The sequence below is a fragment of the Nothobranchius furzeri genome, chromosome 4, assembly GCF_043380555.1.
Source record: "Nothobranchius furzeri strain GRZ-AD chromosome 4, NfurGRZ-RIMD1, whole genome shotgun sequence".
NCBI classification, from domain to species: domain Eukaryota; kingdom Metazoa; phylum Chordata; class Actinopteri; order Cyprinodontiformes; family Nothobranchiidae; genus Nothobranchius; species Nothobranchius furzeri.
The window spans coordinates 79983305-80003169 of record NC_091744.1 but is presented as its reverse complement, the minus strand read 5'-3'; the positions used below and the strand labels follow the sequence as shown (position 1 = coordinate 80003169).

At 47.8% G+C, this 19865-nt stretch overlaps 1 protein-coding gene across 2 annotated transcripts; it reads left to right on the top strand.

Moving 5' to 3' along the window:
• Positions 1 to 90: 90 nt before the first annotated feature.
• On the top strand, positions 91 to 18517 carry tbc1d15 (TBC1 domain family, member 15). 2 transcript variants are annotated; one of them, XM_015965054.3, is made up of 17 exons: positions 91 to 224; positions 633 to 734; positions 888 to 962; positions 1039 to 1186; positions 1533 to 1740; positions 2081 to 2183; positions 4262 to 4459; positions 5437 to 5565; positions 5650 to 5753; positions 7939 to 8033; positions 8398 to 8514; positions 10317 to 10417; positions 11843 to 11942; positions 12021 to 12118; positions 14869 to 14985; positions 15470 to 15556; positions 18059 to 18517. In XM_015965054.3, exons 1-17 carry the CDS (start codon positions 201 to 203, stop codon positions 18236 to 18238), a joined length of 1986 nt encoding a protein of 661 aa, XP_015820540.3. In that variant the 5' UTR covers positions 91 to 200; the 3' UTR covers positions 18239 to 18517. The 2 variants fall into 2 exon arrangements, with proteins under 2 accessions (XP_015820540.3, XP_070406574.1); XM_070550473.1 differs by lacking the exons at positions 7939 to 8033; positions 8398 to 8514; positions 10317 to 10417; ... (3 more) ...; positions 15470 to 15556; positions 18059 to 18517 and having other exon boundaries at positions 5437 to 5569; positions 5650 to 7797.
• The last annotated feature ends 1348 nt before the right edge of the window (positions 18518 to 19865 follow it).

Genomic DNA, 19865 nt, shown 5'->3' with positions numbered 1-19865 from the left:
ACTTGTTTTTATCTAAAATGCATTAATATAAAAACTAAATGTCTGCCTGATTAAAAGAATCGGTGTGAACAACTTCCTCAGAAAAAAAAATATTGTTAGTTTAACCGGAAACAGTTTTTCTAACCGGAAGCTGAGATGTCAGCTTTGTTTTGGTTCCCGTCTATCACGTGATCCGCCATCGTCACGCGGAGAGCAGCAACATGGCGACAGACTCCGCGCTGAAGGTAAAAACAAGGAAGCTCGTGAGGGCGGACAGAGTTCGGGTTCAACCCCGGACAGAGTCCAGGCGGTCGGGCCTGGGCTCTGTCCGGGGTTGAACCTGAACTCTCCGTCCGAGCTCCGGACCCTCGCCGCGGGGTTAACTGTGGAGCTAACTGGGGTGGGGGTCACAGACCGCTCCTCTAGCTCGATTCCGGTTCTCCGGCTGTCAGCGAGCTGCGGGACATGATGCTCCGGATGGACAGCCTATAGAACCGGACTCGCGAGCAGGAGACAGCCACGTGACACCCCGCCGCAGCCTCAGGCCCGCGGAGGAGAAGATGCAACAAAGTGGTCCGACCGTCCGAGTCTTTGTTCCTGTGGGGAGGTTCCGGTTCCGGCCCAGGGTCTGACCCCTGCTGTTTGTCTCGCAGGTGATTTTTGAACACGAGGGTGTTTTCATCCATCCGAATACAGAGGAAGAAGGAACCGAACCGGATCTTCTGGTTTCAGGATCTCTTCGAATTCTCGAAAAGGTGAGACAACTTCTGGTACCACGTGATGATGCCGTCGTCATCCACTGGCGATGTGTTTGTTCAACCCTCAGTGGCCATGTCACGTGTCCTTCCATCATTGGGCTGATGTTCTGTAGCCGAAGAACTGAAACCTCTTGTCTGTCATTGTGGCAGGATGCTGAGGTTCTGGTGGACTTCCGTCCCCTGGAGGACCCAGTAGACCCATCCAACATGCTTTGTGCTGGACAGGTTGGACTCAGATTCATGATGGGATGATCTGAGAGTTTTCAGCTGATGCTAAGAGGTCCACTGTGTGTTTGATCAGGATTCTAGCTCAGTTGTGGAGTGGGCCCAGTGCCCCAAGGAGAAGCACCAGTCCCACCAGCTGCTGGAGACACAGCAGAGCTATGAGACAGAGTGGGACATGCTAAACGCCGTTTCCTTCCGGAAGAGGTCGAGTGCCAGAGGAGAAGGTGAGTCTGAAGTCCTCCTCCTGCATCAGGGCATTAGTCATGAAGTAGGCGTTACTTGAGAAGGTTTTCCAAACGTTTCCTAGCTAATTGGCTTCTGTCAGCTGGTGATGCGTGGATCACGTTCACGCTCGCTGCATCAGACACTGGCAGGTTTCTGACTTACAGAAGACAGTGGCTAACCCAGGAACTCACTCTCTCTTACAAAGTATTGATGGTGACTCAGTCCCAGTCGAGAATCAAGTCTTTACCCTGAGAATGGGAATGGAATTGAATGGTGACTTGTAGTAAGAGTCGCACTTGTGCACATGCATGTTTACACGTTTCTAACGTGTCCCTGCTTTGTCAGGCTTGCTGAACCACAGCCTGGAGAGGAGTCGCTGGGCGTTCTCTGTCAGCGTTAGTGACCTCAGGTCCATCACGGTGAAGGATGAAGGTTGGACCTTCGTCATCCTGCAGCAGAAGGAGCCCTCCACCTCCTTACCTGCCCTTCATTTCCACCAGGGCGGCAGCAGAGAGTTCCTGGATAACCTGAGGAGGTTTGCTCTTCTCACAGAGTAAGTCCCGCTGAGACTGTTTCAGGTCACCATGAGGTTGTTGGACTTTTACCCTGGAGGGGAGAGAGACTCGTTAACAAGTGTGGTTTGATGGTTTGATGCAGATGTTTTTGTTCTATTTGACTGGAGCAGAAGAAAGGAGCGTGTCCACGTCTGCAGAGGCGTGTTATTTATATGCTAATGCAGCGGTGGCATCTTCTGAGATGAAGCTAGATTATCAGCTGCTGTAGTTTTATTAAAGCTCTTATCTGCTGTGGAAGACTGCATCAGCGCCGGATGTACGGGCTGTCTCTCTCTCTCTCTCTCAAACACACACACTCATTTTGGTTCCACGTTGCAGGTCTCCTGAGGATGAGACATGCCTGGAGGTCAGCACCCCAAACAGAGCACTGTCCCAGTCCTTCGAGAACCTGCTGGATGACAACAGCTTTGGACTCATTCACGTAAGAACACAACAACCGGTCCGGTGCTGCAGAACCACCACCTGCCAAACAAAGACCTTTTGGGGTGGGTGGGGCTTAAGCGCTAAATGTTTTTTCTCACCTTGGCACCGAAAACGCAAATCTGACCTGTGTGTGAAACCAAATTCTGGTTCGGTACCATATGGGCCCGTGCCGACATTAGTGCCCGTGAGGAATCGGACCTCCGCATTCTGAACATTCTGTAGGTGGCTATGGGAGGTTGCATTAGACAGCAAATTGCAGGTTAAATCTTTTTATAATTCATATAAAAGACTATATGAAAAGCTTATTGTGGATATTTGGTTGTAAAATCCATAACAGCAGAGTTTTCTAGTAAAGAGTTCCTTTCTCTTGTTTCTGAATGTGAACCTCTGACGTAACCAAAGGGAGTTAGAAGCTAGGCTGCCTCAGCTCAGTCTGGAGAGTGGCTAGTTTTAGGGTAGAGAGGTCATGTGATCCAGTCGGTGAGTGTGTGTTTACCACTAGTGTTGGGTTGTGCTCATGTTGATAAACTAGAGTGTGTGAAGGCTGTACCAACTCCTGCCTGTCTGGACATCGAGTCCACGGGTTTACACGTCAGAGGAATAACGCCTCTATCTCCGTGCCTGACTCGGTACCGGGCCAGGGAGGTCCGCCCTGGGCTCCAGAGACCCGTGGAGGGGTTTAAAAGATTAAATGTGGATTTCTGGAGCTCAGATCACCGTCAGAACCAGGTCAGAACCAACCACCATAAGAGACGCGCAGCTCAGCGGACAGTAGAGCTGGTTTCTGGGTCGGAACCGGATCAGAACCGCCGCCTGGTCCACTAGCAGAGGATGCACAGCTTTTTACCAAGGCTGTGCTTACAGCTGGGGCTGAAACGCACAACAGCGATGGCATGTACGTTTAGGAAGCCACTGGAGATGGTGGCGTTTGAAAACAGCGTTTATTAGATGGGTCAAATCCTTTAATGTAGGGCGACCATATTGCCATTTCCAAATCTGTGCCTACTGATGATGTCACACTACGGCAACGCCACACAAACCTTGTTGGGACCCATTTTTTTCCAAGTGTAAGAGCTAAAGTTAATCAATCAATCAATCAATTGGACTTTATTGTCACTTCAGCCATATACGGTTTGTACACAGTGAGGCGAAACAACGTTCCTCCAGGACCAAGGTGCTACATGCAACATAAATTTACAACATAAAATAACAGGGAAAACACTAAACTATCTAATTAAGGACAGAACAGACTGACCTAATATGACACGACCTCTCCCAGTAGGTAGTGCAAAGGAAAAAAAACCTAAACATACTTAGTATGTAGATGGTGAAGGAACAGTAAACATGCAAAAATAAAGCATTAACTGGTTAATATTTAAGTCCAGCCTCAATGCTTTGAGGTAGTTGAGTTGAGCTTAGTGATAGAGTGTGTGCGTGTATGTGTGCGTGTTTGTGTGCGTGTGTGTGTGAGTGTGTGTGCATGCGCGCGTTTTATCAGTCCAGTCCCTTTTTGTTGAGGAGACGAATGGCTTGTGGAAAGAAGCTGTTGCACAGTCTGGATGTGTGTGCCAGAATGCTTCGGTACCTAATTCCAGATGGCAGGAGTGTGAAGAGTGTGTGAAAGGTGTGTGACCAATCAGCCACAATGCTGGTGGCTTTGAGGATGCAGCGCGTGGTGTAGATGTCCTTAATTGAGGGGAGAGAGACTCCGATGATGTTATCATAATATCAGATTATGCCAACAAAAGGGCTCTAAAACTATTCGTATGTAAATATTTAGCATATTTTGCACAGGTGTTTTTACTGTAGCATGATGGGAGTGGTTACTTTTACTGAATGATCAATAAGATGTGATGTTCCACGTAAATATGAATGATCAATCTGATTGGTCTGAATATTTGATTTAATATTGCCATGGGTTCTTTGGACTTCCTGGAAAACACACTTCATATGAATTCAGACAGGAAATAGTTTCTCTGAGCATTGGTTCAGCTCTCTGACTAGAAACATCTTCCAGACTCATTTCCCCGTAGAACCGGGTCAGGCTCTTACTGGACTTTTGCATTCTGTCTGCAGAAGTTTCGCCGCGACCCCTATGTGGCAACGTTTGGCGGTTTATCCAAAGTCACCAACTACATTTATGATGCTCTGCGGGGAGCCGAGGAACAGCAGCAGCAGCGTCCCCCGGAGGAAGTGGCTGACTTGTTGGGTGAAGTGATCCCAGGTTTGGAGATCAACCAGCAGGAGGAACCGGGCTTTGAGGTCATCACCAGGGTGAGTCACAGGTTTGTTGCTAAACGGGAGAATCAGCTGAAACTGTTACAGGAAATTGGTTTAAACTCAATCACAGGAGATGTGCAGAAGCCTGTGTGTTCATCATGTGTTCATAAACAAACAGCATTTCAGGTAATTGGCTTTAACGAGCTGTTACCACAGACGGGACCTTACTGTGCCCAGAAAATGTTCCTAGGGATGTTCTTCTGCTCAGCGTCAGACTCCCTCAAGCCAGCTGTGTATAGCTGACGTTTCCCCGTCTCCTTTACAAGAACGTCTCCTTCCGCCAGACCTCCAGCGTTCAAGGCTGGCAGAAACGGGCATCCGTGCTGGTGTAACCCCCACAACGAGTCTGCGTATTTCCACTCACACACTTGAACGAGGTTCAGCAGGTTGTCCAGTAATCAGAAGGTCGCAGGTTCAATCCCAGCTCTGACCAGAGAATGCTGCTGTTGTGTCCTTGAGCAAGGCACTTAACCCCCCTTGCCTGCTGGTGGTGGTCAGAGGATCTGTGGCAACCAGCGCTCAGCAGCCTCGCCTGCGTCAGTGCGTCCCAGGGCAGCTGTGGCTACATGGTAGCTCATCCCCACCTGGGTGTGAATGGGTGAATGATTGGGTTGTGAAGCGCCTTGGGGGGTTGTAGAACCCTAAGAAGGTGCTGTACAGCTACAGGCTAGTTACCGTTTTTTTAACTCTGGCCGTCCAAATGACAACGGGATGACTCACTGACCCTCCATGCTGATGACGGCGGTATGAAGGTGTCTAGTTTTGGGTAATTCGATTCTCCAACTACGGGTCACTGTCTGGCAGGAAGTTGTCCCACTTTCAAAATAAGAGGGCTATAATTTTCATCATAGGTGAAAGTCAGTGTTTTTATAACAATTTATTTGTATTAAGGTTCAGAAAATATGTATTTAGCCCACCTGCAAATGCAGCAGTCATGTGACTCATGGTGATGTCATCTGGAACTGTGACAGATTGACCTGGGAATGAGGCCACAGGTGACCCGCCGTGAGCCGCTATCTGCAGACAGATGGAGTAAACATCTGGACATGGAGGGCAGGGTGCAGGACGTTGACCAGCTCAAACACGAAGTCTTCAAGGGGGCAAGTTGGGCTAGCACACAAACGGCAGCACAACACCTGCTGCGGTGTTACTTGGTGCTATTCACAACCTGTGCTCACCTGCAGGGCCTCTGTCACGCCGTACGGAAGGAGCTGTGGAAGTTCCTCTTGGGATATTTTCCTTGGAGCAGCACGTCAGAGGAGAGGAGGTGTCTGCAGCGTGTCAAAATGTACAAGTAACACACGTCACACCCAGGTCATTCACGGGGCAGTCACGGGTCATTCACGGGTTATTCACACGTCACACCCAGGTCATTCACAAGTCATTCACAGGTCATTCACGGGTTATTCACACGTCACACCCAGGTCATTCACGGATCAGTCACTGGTCACTCACAGGTCATTCATGGGTCATTCACGGGTTATTCACACGTCACACCCAGGTCATTCACGGATCAGTCACTGGTCACTCACAGGTCATTCATGGGTCATTCACGGGTTATTCACACGTCACACCCAGGTCATTCACGGGTCAGTCATGGGTCACTCACAGGTTATTCACGGGTCACGCCCAGGTCATTCACTGGTCATTCATGGGTCATTCACGGGTTATTCACACGTCACACCCAGGTCATTCACGGGTCAGTCACTGGTCACTCACAGGTCATTCATGGGTCATTCACGGGTTATTCACTCGTCACACCCAGGTCATTCACGGGTCAGTCATGGGTCACTCACAGGTTATTCACGGGTCACACCCAGGTCATTCACGGGTCAGTCATGGGTCACTCACAGGTTATTCACGGGTCACACCCAGGTCATTCACGGGTCAGTCACTGGTCACTCACTGGTCATTCATGGGTCATTCACGGGTTATTCACACGTCACACCCAGGTCATTCACGGGTCAATCAAAGGTTATTCACGGGTCAATCAAAGGTTATTCACGGGTCATTCATATGTCACACCCAGGTCATTCATATGTCATTCACGGGTTATTTACACGTCACACCCAGGTCATTCACGGGTCAATCAAAGGTTATTCACGGGTCAATCAAAGGTTATTCACGGGTCAATCAAAGGTTATTCACGGGTCATTCATATGTCACACCCAGGTCATTCATATGTCATTCACGGGTTATTTACACGTCTCACCAGGTCATTCACACGTCACACCCAGGTCATTCACACGTCACACCCAGGTCATTCACGGGTCATTCACAGGTTATTCACGGGTCATTCACAGGTTATTCACGGGTCATTCACAGGTTATTCACGGGTCATTCACAGGTTATTCACGGGTCATTCACAGGTTATTCACGGGTCATTCACATGTCACACCCAGGTCATTCACATGTCATTCACGGGTTATTTACACGTCTCACCCAGGTCATTCACACGTCACACCCAGGTCATTCACACGTCACACCCAGGTCATTCACGGGTCATTCACAGGTTATTCACGGGTCATTCACATGTCACACCCAGGTCATTCACATGTCATTCACGGGTTATTTACACGTCTCACCCAGGTCATTCACAGGTCATTCACGGGTCATTCACAGGTTATTCACGGGTCATTCACACGTCACACCCAGGTCATTCACACGTCACACACAGGTCATTCACAAGTCATTCACGGGTTATTTACACATCTCAACCAGGTCATTCACGGGTCATTCACAGGTCATTTACGGATCATTCGCACGTCACACCCAGGTCATTCAGACGTCACACCCAGGTCATTCACACGTCACACCCAGGTCATTCACGGGTCATTCACAGGTTATTCACGGGTCATTCACACGTCACACCCAGGTCATTCACGGGTCATTCACAGGTTATTCACGGGTCATTCACACGTCACACCCAGGTCATTCACACGTCACACACAGGTCATTCACAAGTCATTCACGGGTTATTTACACATCTCAACCAGGTCATTCACGGGTCATTCACAGGTCATTCACGGGTCATTCACAGGTCATTCACGGGTCATTCACAGGTCATTCACGGGTCATTCACAGGTCATTCACGGATCATTCGCACGTCACACCCAGGTCATTCACAACAGCTAGCTCTCGCCAAAATAAAACAGACTTAGATAATAAGTACATAGCAGTTAGGATCAGCTCAGTGGTCTAGTGGTGTGAGTGTCCATCCTAACATGGAGACATCGTGGGTTCAAATCCACGGTTGGGTCTTGAATTCAAACTCTGATGTGCTTTTAACTTTAACAATTACTTTCTCTGGAGCTTCCTGCTGGACAGATGTGAGGTGCATCATTTTCATCATTTACAGATCACTGCTGCAGATGTTTGAGATGGGACTTTTTTACAAAAGTGTGTGTGTGTGTGTGTGTGTGTGTGTGTGTGTGTGTGTGTGTGTGTGTGTGTGTGTGTGTTACTGCCTACAGTGATGAATACTTCAGGATGAAGCTGCAGTGGAAATCAGTCAGTGAAGAGCAAGAGAGAAGAAACTCCAGACTTAGAGACTTCAGAAGTCTGATCGGTGAGATGTGTCTTCATTGCCATCTTCATGAGTGTGATGGGTCCTGACCTTTAACCTTTAGCAGCAGGTTAAGCCAATTCTAAACCTGCTGAAACAGAAACTCCTTAAAGTGGTTTGTTGTTTGGGCATTTAGGTGCTTTGCTAGCAATGACCTCGTCCAGGTGCAACAAAGATGTTTATAGTGGTGCACATCTCCAGGTGATGATGGGGCTTTCCCACCAGAACGCCACTCACTCACTCACTCACTCACTCACTCACTCACTCACTCACTCACTCACTCACTCACTCACTCACATATGACAGATGTGATGATTTGTGTTTCTTGTGAAACCTGATGGAGGTTGTGTGATGATGCTGGTTTCAGAGAAAGACGTGGACCGGACGGACCGAACAAACTGGTTCTATGAGGGTCTGAACAACCCGGGCCTGACTCTGCTGCATGACATCTTGATGACCTACTGCATGTATGACTTCGACCTGGGTAAGAGCTTCAAACACACTTCGGTTCTGTTTGCATGTTCTCCTGAGAACCAGTGCCCCGCCTCTGTCAGTGCGCCCAGGGCAGCTGTGGCTGCATCGTAGTTCATCCCCACCAGGGTGTGAATGAGTGAATGATTGTGTTGTGAAGCGCCTTGGGGGGTTGTAGAACCCTTAGAAGGCTCTATACAAACAAAGGCCATTTATCATTGACCAAAAAGTGCGGACACTCTTCTCCCCGTCTGTCAGGTCAGAGAGAACGTGGTGGTCAGTTAGATTATGTTCAGGGTTCAGCAAAGTTCATGGACCTGTTTGTGTGGGGAGACAGACCGACCACCCCACATAACCAGGTAACCGGTGCGGTGGCCTGCAGCTGCCAAATAAACCCTAATTCTTTCCTAACTGGCTGATATGAGTCAACACATTTACTATATTATACTGATGAACTATATGATGTGGTTATGAGTTAACCTTACAGGATAACCCATCCATCACCCATTTTCAGCCGCTTATTCGGAGTCGGGTCACGGAGGCAACAGCCTAAGTCGAGAGGCCCAGACTTCCCTCTACTCAGCTACTTGGACCAGCTCCTCCGGGTCAGTCCCAAGGCGTTCCCTGGCCAGGTGAGAGACATAGTCCCTCCAACGTGTCCTGGGTCTTCCCTTGAGTCTCCTCCCAGTTGGACTTGCCCAGAAAACCTCATCAGGAAGGCGTCCAGGAGGCATCCTGACCAGATGCCCGAGCCACCTCAACTGGCTCCTCTCGATGTGGAGGAGCGGCGGGTCTACTCCAAGCCCCTCCCGGATGACCGAGCTTCTCACCCTATCTCTAAGGGAGAGCCCAGCCACTCTTCAAAGAAAACTCATTTCGGCCGCTTGTATCCGTGATCTCGTTCTTTCGGTCATTACCCAAAGCTCATGACGACAGGTGAGGGTAGGAACGTAGATCCACCGGTAATTCAAGAGCTTTGCCCTCTGACTCAGCTCTCTCTTCACCACGACAGACCGGTACAACGCCCGCATCACTGCAGACGCAGCACCAGTACACCTATCGATCTCACGCTCCAGCTTTCCCTCACTCGTGAACAAGACCCCGAGATACTTGAACTCCTCCGCTTGGGGCAGGACCTCATCCCTGACCCGGAGAAGGCATTCTACCCTTTTCTGATTTAACTGGGATTTTATGGGATGACTGACTAACTTAAACCCCTCGTCTCCCAACATTCTCTCTCTAAAACTCGGTCATTAATCATCTTTGTTAAATTCATTCTGACTTTTTGTCTTCTTGATACTTTTTGTCTGATTCCCATTTATACAGAGTAGTAAAAGTTGTATTCCCTACCTTTGAGTTTCCTTCCTGTTACCTTCGTCAGATTGTCATCGGTGTTATTGGTACTCTTCCATTACTGTCTTCCTCCATGGCCCTTATCTTCCTCTTCCATGTATGGTCCAACGCATAGACCTCGTCTCTGTCCATGGTCAACAGCCTACATCTCCTTATTTCGACCGCTTCTTCGATCCATCTGTTGTGATTTTTGTTCTGTTTTTATGATTCTTGAGTCGTCCCAGGTGTGGGTTTCTCTTGCACAGCGGTCTGTTACGGCTGATTTATTGAGTGTATGTTTTGCTTCTTGCTTTGTGGCTCTTGTGTGTCTTTTGCTGGTTTCTTTTTCGCATTCTTCATGTCATCCACAAAGTTCTGACAGTAGCCATCAGCAACTGCTTCCTGTCTGACACCCCTGGCGGTCGTCTAACGAGAACTGGCCTCCTGGGTCCTCCAGATACTAACTAGTCTCTCCGCCTGCAGGCTACGTTCAGGGGATGAGTGACCTGCTGTCCCCCATCCTCTACGTCATGGAGAACGAGGTTGATGCTTTCTGGTGTTTTGTCTCCTTCATGGACCAGATGGTGAGAAACCTTTCTTCATGTTTGATGGAACAGCCCAACTGCTTGGTTGGTTGGATGTTAGGTTGCTGTTGTTAGTTAACCCTAACCCAAACCCTAGTCTGCAATGACCGTAAGAACAAACACGATGTCACCTATAGGCAGAGATGGGAACAACGACATTACAGAAGAGTTCGTTTCTTCGGTGACGTGTAACAAAAACATGACATTTTAAATTCCTCCCGAGATTTTCAAATTTAATAACAACGGTTTAGTTTTAATTTCAGGAAGTTTCTCTACATCAGTATTACAGTTTCTCATACAAGAACAACAGAGTAATGTCACACGATTAATGGCAGACAGGGACTCGGACACCAAGGTGCAGCTGCTAGCAAGCAGGCTAACAGAGCTAACGTGTCTCCTCAGGAGAACATCTGCAGCTTGGAGGTATTTTAAACTGGACAGAGAAGGCGGAGCTACAGACACTTGTAATGTTTGCGTTCTGGCCTTCAAACGGACTACTTTCACATTCAGCTTTTCCCTTCGGGCGTCAAAGCGAATCACTGGTCTCCATTAAGTCCCAGTTTGCCACCAACAGTCCCAGTTCACAGTAAACTCAGACAAAACGCGGAGCCAGACGACAGAAAGAATAAACCAAAAGAAGTTGCCAACAGACTGCAGAAGGTCGGCGTTTCTAGTCTTCAGACTGGTTTCAAATAACTGCTGTTAGGTTCCCATTTGAAGCCATGATCTCCCAGTTTCAGGGTGGACACTCGTACCATTAGGCCACTGGGCGTGTTATTTATAATATTGTGCTACATAATAGACTTTACTAAGAAGGTACATTGGTGTGGACTTGCTACTTTAATATTGAGACACATTGATATAAAATGTTTACGCGTTACATTTGTCCTCTGGATAAATGGCACCCTTAGCATTTGCCTACACTGCCTGTGGGGATTGCTTTAAAGTCTGACACAACAAGTCAGTGACTTGATGCAGTCTGCTGGGTTGCTTATATGGTAACATTTTTACTGATTGGCTTAATGACCTGACCTGTGTTGGAATGTTTACTGTGTGAAGGTCCTTGAGACGACTCTGGTCCTGATTTGGTGCTTTATAAATAAACGGAATTGAATCATGGTAGGTAAAAATAAGCATGTAAAATGTCCAAATATTACAGTACGTTGTGAAAATTGTGCTGAAGTTCGATTAGACGAAAATCATGAATCAAATACACCTTAAAGCCATTTCTCTCTTTTATTGAGAAACAAGCTGAGAGGCAGAAACGGTCCAAATCACTACTGTCTGAACAGAACCAGAATGTTCTTACACACCTGCCCTGTGTATCCTTAAACATGGAGGTGATTCTGATGAATCCAGTTCATAGGCGTCCTGATCCGGAAAGACCTGTCGGAATGTTTAGGAACTTGCAAATATGTGTTTCAGCACCAGAACTTTGAGGAGCAGATGCAGGGAATGAAGACACAGCTGATTCAGCTCAGCACGCTGCTCAGACTGCTGGACCTGACCTTCTGGAACTACCTGGGTACAAACCACCTGGTCACCTCTCACCTGCTCTGTGGTGAATTTGTCATGTGTTAAAGTGTTCCTGTGTGTGTTTCAGAGTCTCAGGAGTCTGGTTACCTGTACTTCTGCTTTCGGTGGCTCCTGATCCGGTTCAAGAGGGAGCTCAGCTTCCAGGACGTCTTAAGGCTCTGGGAGGTCTGTTTCAGCTCCTCCCCAGTTCTCTTGTTTGCTCTTCCTTATTCCATCTCAGGAACATTGCTAAGCTGAGTCCCATTCTGTCCCGCTCTGAACTTGAGACTGTTCTCCACACCTTCATCTCGTCACGCTTAGACTTTTGAGTCCTGACCAAGTCCTCCAAACACACCCACATCACCCCGCTTCTCCTCCAGCTTCACTGGCTGCCAGTCAACTTCAGGGTTCATCTCAAGATCCTGGTTCTGGTCTATAGGGCCTTACATGAACAAGCACCATCTTACATTGGTGATCTTCTCAGTCCCTACACCCCCAGCAGGTCCCTGAGGTCCAGTGATCAAAGCCTACTGGTTGTGCAGCGCACCAGGCTAAAGGTCAAAGGTGACAGATCATCTGCTGCTGTGACCCCCAGACTCTGGACCTCTCTCCCCCTGAGTCTGAGACCAGTGGACTCCTTTAAACTCATCTGTTCAGGCTTTGGTGTGACCTTCATCACCACCATGTCCTTGTTCTGCTCTTATTCCTCCTTTCCCGGGTTCCACTGATTTCCCTCTTTCCTGTTCATTTTCTCTCTTCCTTTCCTCACATTTTTGATCACATTTTTTTAAATTTTTGAATAATTTTTAAACTCTTTTTGTTTTTGTGAAGCACCTCGTGGTTTTTATCTTGAGGCGCTGAATAAAAGATTGTTTTCTTTTCAACTTTACTGTCCGGTTTTAAATCACTTTAGAAAACCTTTTTTTATGAATTGACTTTAACTCAACATGAGTCTTAACTTTTACTTCTTAAGCTTTAGTTTTTATGCATTTTTATGGTGTGTATTTTGATGTATTTTAATTTCTGTGAAGCACTTTGGTCGGCTTCATACTGTTGCACTGTGCTATTGAAATAAAGTGAGCTTGGTTTGACAGGCCGGTACAAAGCCTGCATCACCGCCGCAGATGCAGCCTGTTAGTTTAAATGAGTCGACTCCTTCTAATTATTTAAATCATCATATTACGCCGAGTACAGGGCGAGGAGGAGGAGTAGCAACCATTTTTCATTCAGACCTATTAATCAATCCCTTACCAATTAATAGTTACAGTTCTTTTGAACATTTTATTCTTAGTTTTCCTAATCCAGATTGCAAAACTGTAAAACCACTCTAGTTTTATATCGTCCACCAGGCCCTTACTCTGAGTTTTTGGATCAGATCTCTGATTTTTTTTATCTGATTTGGTGCTAAATACTGATAAGGTCATTGTAGTGGGGGATTTTAACATTCATGTGGACATTGAAAATGATAGCCTCGTTGTTGCCTTTAGTAATATCTTACCCCTTATTTCCACCGGAGCCGTCAGCAGCACGTCATAGCTGCTGATAGGAACCGCTGTGGTCAACAGAACCTTTTCCACCGGAGCCGTCAGCAGCGCGAGTCGCCTGCGTCTCAGGAGCAGCATGTCGCGGCCTTTACGTGCCGGTTCTATTTTCTACGCGCTACGTCTCTGAAACGGGTCAAGTTCGACAATTCTGGGGAAGGAAAGACAGGATATTGGATGCGGAAATGGAGCGAAGCTCCCGAGATTTTCAGAATAAAGAAACGTACTGCCTTCCTGTTGCTTTACTTTTAAAAAGGTTACTAACTGTGCGGCCCCGTGAGAAGTAATCACCTAGCTAGCGGTCTCCTTTGTTTTTCAGGTCCGTATTAGCGATTATAAAACGGACAGAACATAAAACACAAACATTTTAGAGCCATGTTGTAGTTTTCTCCTGCTTGTTGTTGTGTTTACTGACGAAGTCACTCGTGTGACTTCGTGCTCTTGTCAGTGACAGCTGCTCCCCTGCTGCCTCGCGTCTTGTGGCAAGGGCCAAGCAGCAGCTTACCCGAGCAAGACGTGCTGCTGCAGTAACGTGCTGCTGACGGCTCCGGTGGAAAGAAGGGGTTAGACTCAATTGGTTTTACCCAAAGAATACATAGCTCCACCCACTCCTGCCATCATACATTAGACCTTGTGCTGACTTATGGCATAGAGTGTGAGGAAATAACAATCTTTCCACATAATCCCTGTTCTCCAGTACCCCTGAATTGACTTTACAAGGGAAGCTCAGGGATGTGATCCTCCTGTAGTTGGAACACATCCTGCGGCTACATATGGGTTCCACCACCCCGGTCTGCCAATCCAGAGGAACTGATTCCAATTTCCACATGATGTTGTAGAGTCGTGTCAACCAACACAGCCCTACAACATCCAGAGCTTTAAGGAACTCTGGGTGGATCTCATCCACCCCTGAGGCCTTGCCACCAAGGAGCTTTTTGACCACATCAGTGACCTCAGCACCAGAGATTGGTAAGCCCTACCCAAAATCCCCAAACATCACTTCCTCACTGGAAGATGTAACGATGGGATTGAGGGGGTTCTCAAAGTTCTCCACCCACCGATCCACAGTGTTCTGAGTCGAAGACAGCAGAACATTGTCCACACTATAAACAGTGCTGGTAGTGCACTGCTTTACCCTAATGAGGCTCCAGATGGTGGACCAGAATCTCCAGTCCACTAATCCCAACACCTTTTATCTCCTAAACATCTAATTCCTCCAGAAGCTTCAAAGGTACCCAAAGTTATACGGGCCTCGAAATCCCTTAGGGTCTTGATGAACCCATCCATGCATCCTACCTTCCTTCTTTGTGACACTTTCGTGTATAATCTCCACTTATTCTGGTGCGCTGGTTCTTGCTGACGTCGTGTACTTTCCTCCTCGTCTCCTCCTCTCAGGTCATGTGGACCGGGCTCCCATGTCAGAACTTCCACCTGTTGATTTGCTGCTCGATTCTTGACTCTGAGAAGCAGAAGATCATGGAGGAGAACTTTGGTTTCAATGAGATCTTGAAGGTAAGTTTCAGCCACTCAGCAGGTGCCTGACCCAAGATCAGCCATCCTGTTTCCTGTTTTCTATCCGCATCAGTGCTGGTCCACACCAGTTCTGGTTTAGAGGGACCTGGGTCTAAACCCAACAGAAAAAGGAGCCTGTCAAGAGAAAAATCACGAGGCAGTTAGCAAGAACAAACTAAAGAAAGGATTTTAAAATGTAATAAGTTTAAATCTCTACATATAACATCCCATCTCCCTCCGAGGCTAGTCTCATCCTCCCAGGCGCGGGTCCTCTACCTTAGTATCGAACCCCAACTCCTCCAGCCTGCAGTTACTGCTGGAGGGGGGGGTGTGTGTGTGTGTGTGAAACTTCACGTATTTTAGTTAAACCTGGAGACGGCCAGAGAGAAGGAACACTCAGACAGATAAGAGCAGATCCTGATAGGCCTACCTAGTTAACTGTTGAAGTGTCTGAGCAGTAACTGTGTGTGTGTGTGTGTTTCAGCACATCAATGAGCTCTCCATGAAATTGAACATCGAAGAGATTCTGCAGAAAGCTGAAGGCCTCTTCCATCAGATCAGGAGCTGTAAGGTGTGTGTGTGCGCGCTGTAAAGCTTGGTTTATGCTTGACACATTCACTTTCCGCTTGGTGATGCGGTTCGCGGATGGAACGCGCGTCACAACTCGCAGCGTTTATGGTTCATGCGGCTTGTCTCTTCGGTGAGCCAATATTCTCCCAAACTGTAGGGGGCAGCATGGAGCTCTACCGCATGCATCCAACACTACACCATAGTAGAAGTAAAAATGACTCTTTACAACATGACATTCCAGCATTTTTTTAACAGCGTTCTTGTCTTTTCCGACAGTGCGAGCTATTTCTCTCCAAGAATTATTAACAACATGTTGATCACGGTGATCTCTGAGAGCTGAATCATACAAATGTCTGTATTTACGAACCTCTGCCATACTAGTTCTTGCCGATCCGCCATGTTTTTTCGCGTCCGACCGTCCGCGTGGTTAGAAATTTTCCTAGGTGCGCGTTGCGGAAATTTTGGGCCGTGCGGAGGCGCGGTGGAGGGGCGTGGTTGTTAAAATGATGCAATTTCGCCGCGCGGAGCCGTGTGGACCTCGCGGACGCGTCAAGCATAAACCAACCTCAAGAGCTTTTAGCTGTTTCCAGTGGGCTGAGGCGCCATGAGGAGCTGACGTTTACATTTGTTCACTCCCCGTTAAGGATGCACCACTAACTGAGTTTTAGTCTGAATTATGATTTGGGTTTTGAATGATAACAACAAGCTGATTATCTGCTCCTCCCTCCTGCGGTGTTCCGAGTTTCATATCAAGCACACCTAACAGCTTGTCAGACCCCCTTCCTGACTTTAGTTTGGTAAAACACACCGCGAACAACCAGGCTACATTTCTGAGGACCCTTAGCTACTTTCTCTAGGACTGTGTTGTCGTTATTCACTGCAGGTTAGCGAAACACAGCCTGCACTTCCGACCATCCTTCAGCAGGATCATGTTGCATCGACTGACCAATCATAAACCTCTCTTGGTGGAGCTCACTCACTAAAAAGCTTTACAAGCTAAATAAAGTGAAAAGACATCAGACATGGATTTGACTGTCTTCACCTGAAGTTTAGTAATCGTCCACCTCTGAGCGACACTCCCCACAGCACCGCCTCTGGCCAGGCGAGGAGGTGTGGCTTAGGCGACTGGTGTCACAGAGCGGACATGGTAGTCTACTGGTCAGAGCGCCGAGCTGGTGCGCAGGTTCGACTCCCGGTCTCAACGGTACCTTTTCTCTACTTCAGCTACACTAGCCTGTGTCATGTTTTCAGCCCTTTACCGGTAAACCGTGTCAAATACGACTACTCTGTCTTTCACCTTGTTTATGTAGCCGGTGTGAGTCCAACCCTAACCCTAAATCAACTAAATGCTGCTTGGAAACCACTCAAAGTCATTAGAGACTAAATATTTTACAGAAAACAATCAATAACTAAAAACACACCACCGGGATTTGAACCCGCAACACAGAGATGGCCTTTACCCTGGACTACTATAGTCAGCACAGTAAGCGCTGTTGTAGGAGCGGGTGTGGGCGGAGTTTCGCTGAAACGATGTGTTTTATTTCCAGGCATGAATGAACTGGTATGTAAGATAAATGACATCTTAATGGGCTCGACACACGGGAGGCGACATCGCCTCTCCTCCATTCATTTTCAATGAGACATGCGCGACAAAGCGATAATCGCGGGTCTCTCTCCTACCAAGCGAAACGCGAAAAACGTGCGTGTGAAATTTTGCACTCGTGCACGTGTCGTGCACGGACGACCCAGCGACGCGACCAGAAAGTTGAAACATTTTCAACTTTTCATCGCTGTCGCTCGGACGAGGACCAATCAACGGAGGTTTCATTCACTGACCAATGAGCGGACAGGATGCTCCGCACATTTCCGAGCAAACACGAAGGAGAAGTTGATTATTATTATGTTTTATATAGTAAAAATCAGAAGTAAGATTTCACATAACTCTAGCAGCACCTTGTGAAACATCATATCTACCACTTTATTAACTCTGAACCACTTAAATAACCTTAATTCCCTCCAACCTGACACAGCCAAACAAAACAACGGAAGTTTCGATTTCGTCATGGAACAGAACGCGTAGACGGCTTTGCCGCTGCCGCGGATCGCCTCCCGTGTGTCGGGTAATAAAAGCGACAGCGACAAATTTCGCTGATCGCAGTCGTTTGTCGCCTCCCGTGTGTCGAGCCCATAATAGTGCCGACCGTAGTATTTTATCGTGTACTGTGTCTACATTAGCAGAATGTTCTGGCTGTTTTACACGAGGAATCAGGAAGTGTGTGTGATTATCTTGTGCTCTGTGCAGTTTTATGACAGAATAAGTAAAATCAATGTTAATTAAATATCATCTTAAATAATCGAGATGTCAGTTTGAGTAAAGTAATCGTGTTGGGGAAGAGGTGAGTCTTAGCGAGTCGGGGTTTGTCTGCTTTTACGTCTTGTGATGTTTGAACGACTGAAACTGCATCATGAGGTGTTCTGATTCTGACCCGGTTCTGCTTCATAGGACCTGCCTCACTCCATCAGCTCCATCCTGGGCTTGGACACAGGGCACCAGCGTTCTGACCCAACAAATGCTGGCGCTGTAGCGGCTTCACAGCGTGCTCACCTGCAGAACATCTGCTCCAACGGACTCGGTAGAGAAAACGGATCGCAGAACAGCGGCAGACCTGCCTTTAAGTCGTAGTGACGTGGAGAGACTGACCTCAGGTCCGCAATGGGCGCTACAGCTCTATGGCAGCTGAGGAGGTGTAAAAAAAAAAAAGAAAGTTTATTCAGAGTCTTATTTTTCTAAATTCTTGTGTTTCCTCCTGACGTTTTCTAAAACGATCAACCACAGAGCACACAGGAAGCCCCTGGACCGCTCATCCATATTTCTATCAGCTGATTGTTTTTCTGCCAAAGTGGCTCCTCTCCTCTCTCTTTGTACAGATTCAACTACTTCCATTAAAAATCTGCCACCAAGCCTTTTTGCCCCTCAGATTAATGTCGTCGTGTCGGGTGTGGATCATTTCTAAACACTGGTTCAAGTGAAAACTTGCTCTGGCTGAAGGAACCAGGTCAAGTTTATTCATAGAGCTTTACGCCTGACCACAGGGCTGAACACACGCGGTGCACCAACACCAGCTGCTGGTGTCCCGTCTCCAGCTGTAGACCGTCAGGCTAACGATGAGCACCATGTGAGCTCGGTGCTGTCAGCTGATGGTTCTGGAGGGAAGCCCTGTGCTCCACTTTGACTTTAGCTTCTTTTACTTGAGGACAGCAGCAGCTCAGGAGGTAGAGCGGGTTGTCTGGCAATCAGAAGGTTGCAGGTTTGATCTCAGCTCTGACCAGCTGCTGTTGTGCCCTTGGGCAAGACCATGGACGTAATTTTGGGGGGGCTCAGGGGGGACATGTCCCCCCCACTTTTTACAAAGTCAAGTTTTGACCCCTGCACTATTTACCATCCAAAAACAACATTACGCTATATTAAACTGACACTGGTTGAGCTCTAGGATCAAGCGGAAAACAACTGTGTTGAAGCCTGTTTCCCATTAGAGCATACTGTAAAGATACCCCCCCCCCCCCCCCGTGTCCCCCCCACTTCTAAAGTGAAAATTACGTCCTTGGGCAAGACACTAAACCCCCTCACCTGCTGGTGGTGGTCCCTGTGCTCAGCAGCCTGGCCTCTTGTCAGGGCAGCTGTAGCTACGTCGTAGCTCATCACCACCAGCGTGTGAACGGCTGGATGGATGATTGTGTTGTAAAGCACCTTGGGGGGGTTGTGATTCTACAAGGCTCCATACCAAATACAGGCGACGTACCATCTACCACGGCTGGAAATGTCAGCTGTTTATGGCTCCTCTAAATGTCAACAGAGCTGCTTTCATGGGCATGATGGACGTCTCCTTCCTGGCGGGTTCTTTGACAGGACTGATGAAGGTGGAGGAGGCAGACGATGGTATCAGCTGCCATCTGCTCATAAAGCTTCATCAGAACCAGAACAAAGCTGCTGTCTCTTTCATTTCCTGTTCAGCAGGAAGCTGCGGGAGCCGATAGCCGTGGCTGCTTATCAGAGGCCTTCAGCTTTATTGAAGATGCTGCTTCATTTGGACGACGTGTCAGTCAACACTCCACCTGCTGCTCCTCATCCTCACTGAGGAAGACGAGGAGGTGTGGCCTGACATTTAAACACTTTTCTGTAACTGAACAAATGAAATCGGCGAAGAGCTGAGAAAGAAACCCGTTTCTGATGAGGGAACAGCCGTCGGGTCTTAGGCAGGACTTCCACAGCTGCTCTCTGGAGCTGAAGGTCTCACTACTCCAGGATCATC

What these genes read in the sequence shown, in the direction of transcription:
- tbc1d15 (XM_070550473.1), top strand. Translation starts at nt 201, where the DNA reads ATGGCGACAGACTCCGCGCTGAAG. An exon ending in ACATGCTTTGTGCTGGACAG is followed by an intron (nt 963 to 1,038) that starts GTTGGACTCAGA and finishes GTGTTTGATCAG; the next exon opens with GATTCTAGCTCAGTTGTGGA. An exon ending in CGAAGTCTTCAAGGGGGCAA is followed by an intron (nt 5,570 to 5,649) that starts GTTGGGCTAGCA and finishes GCTCACCTGCAG; the next exon opens with GGCCTCTGTCACGCCGTACG.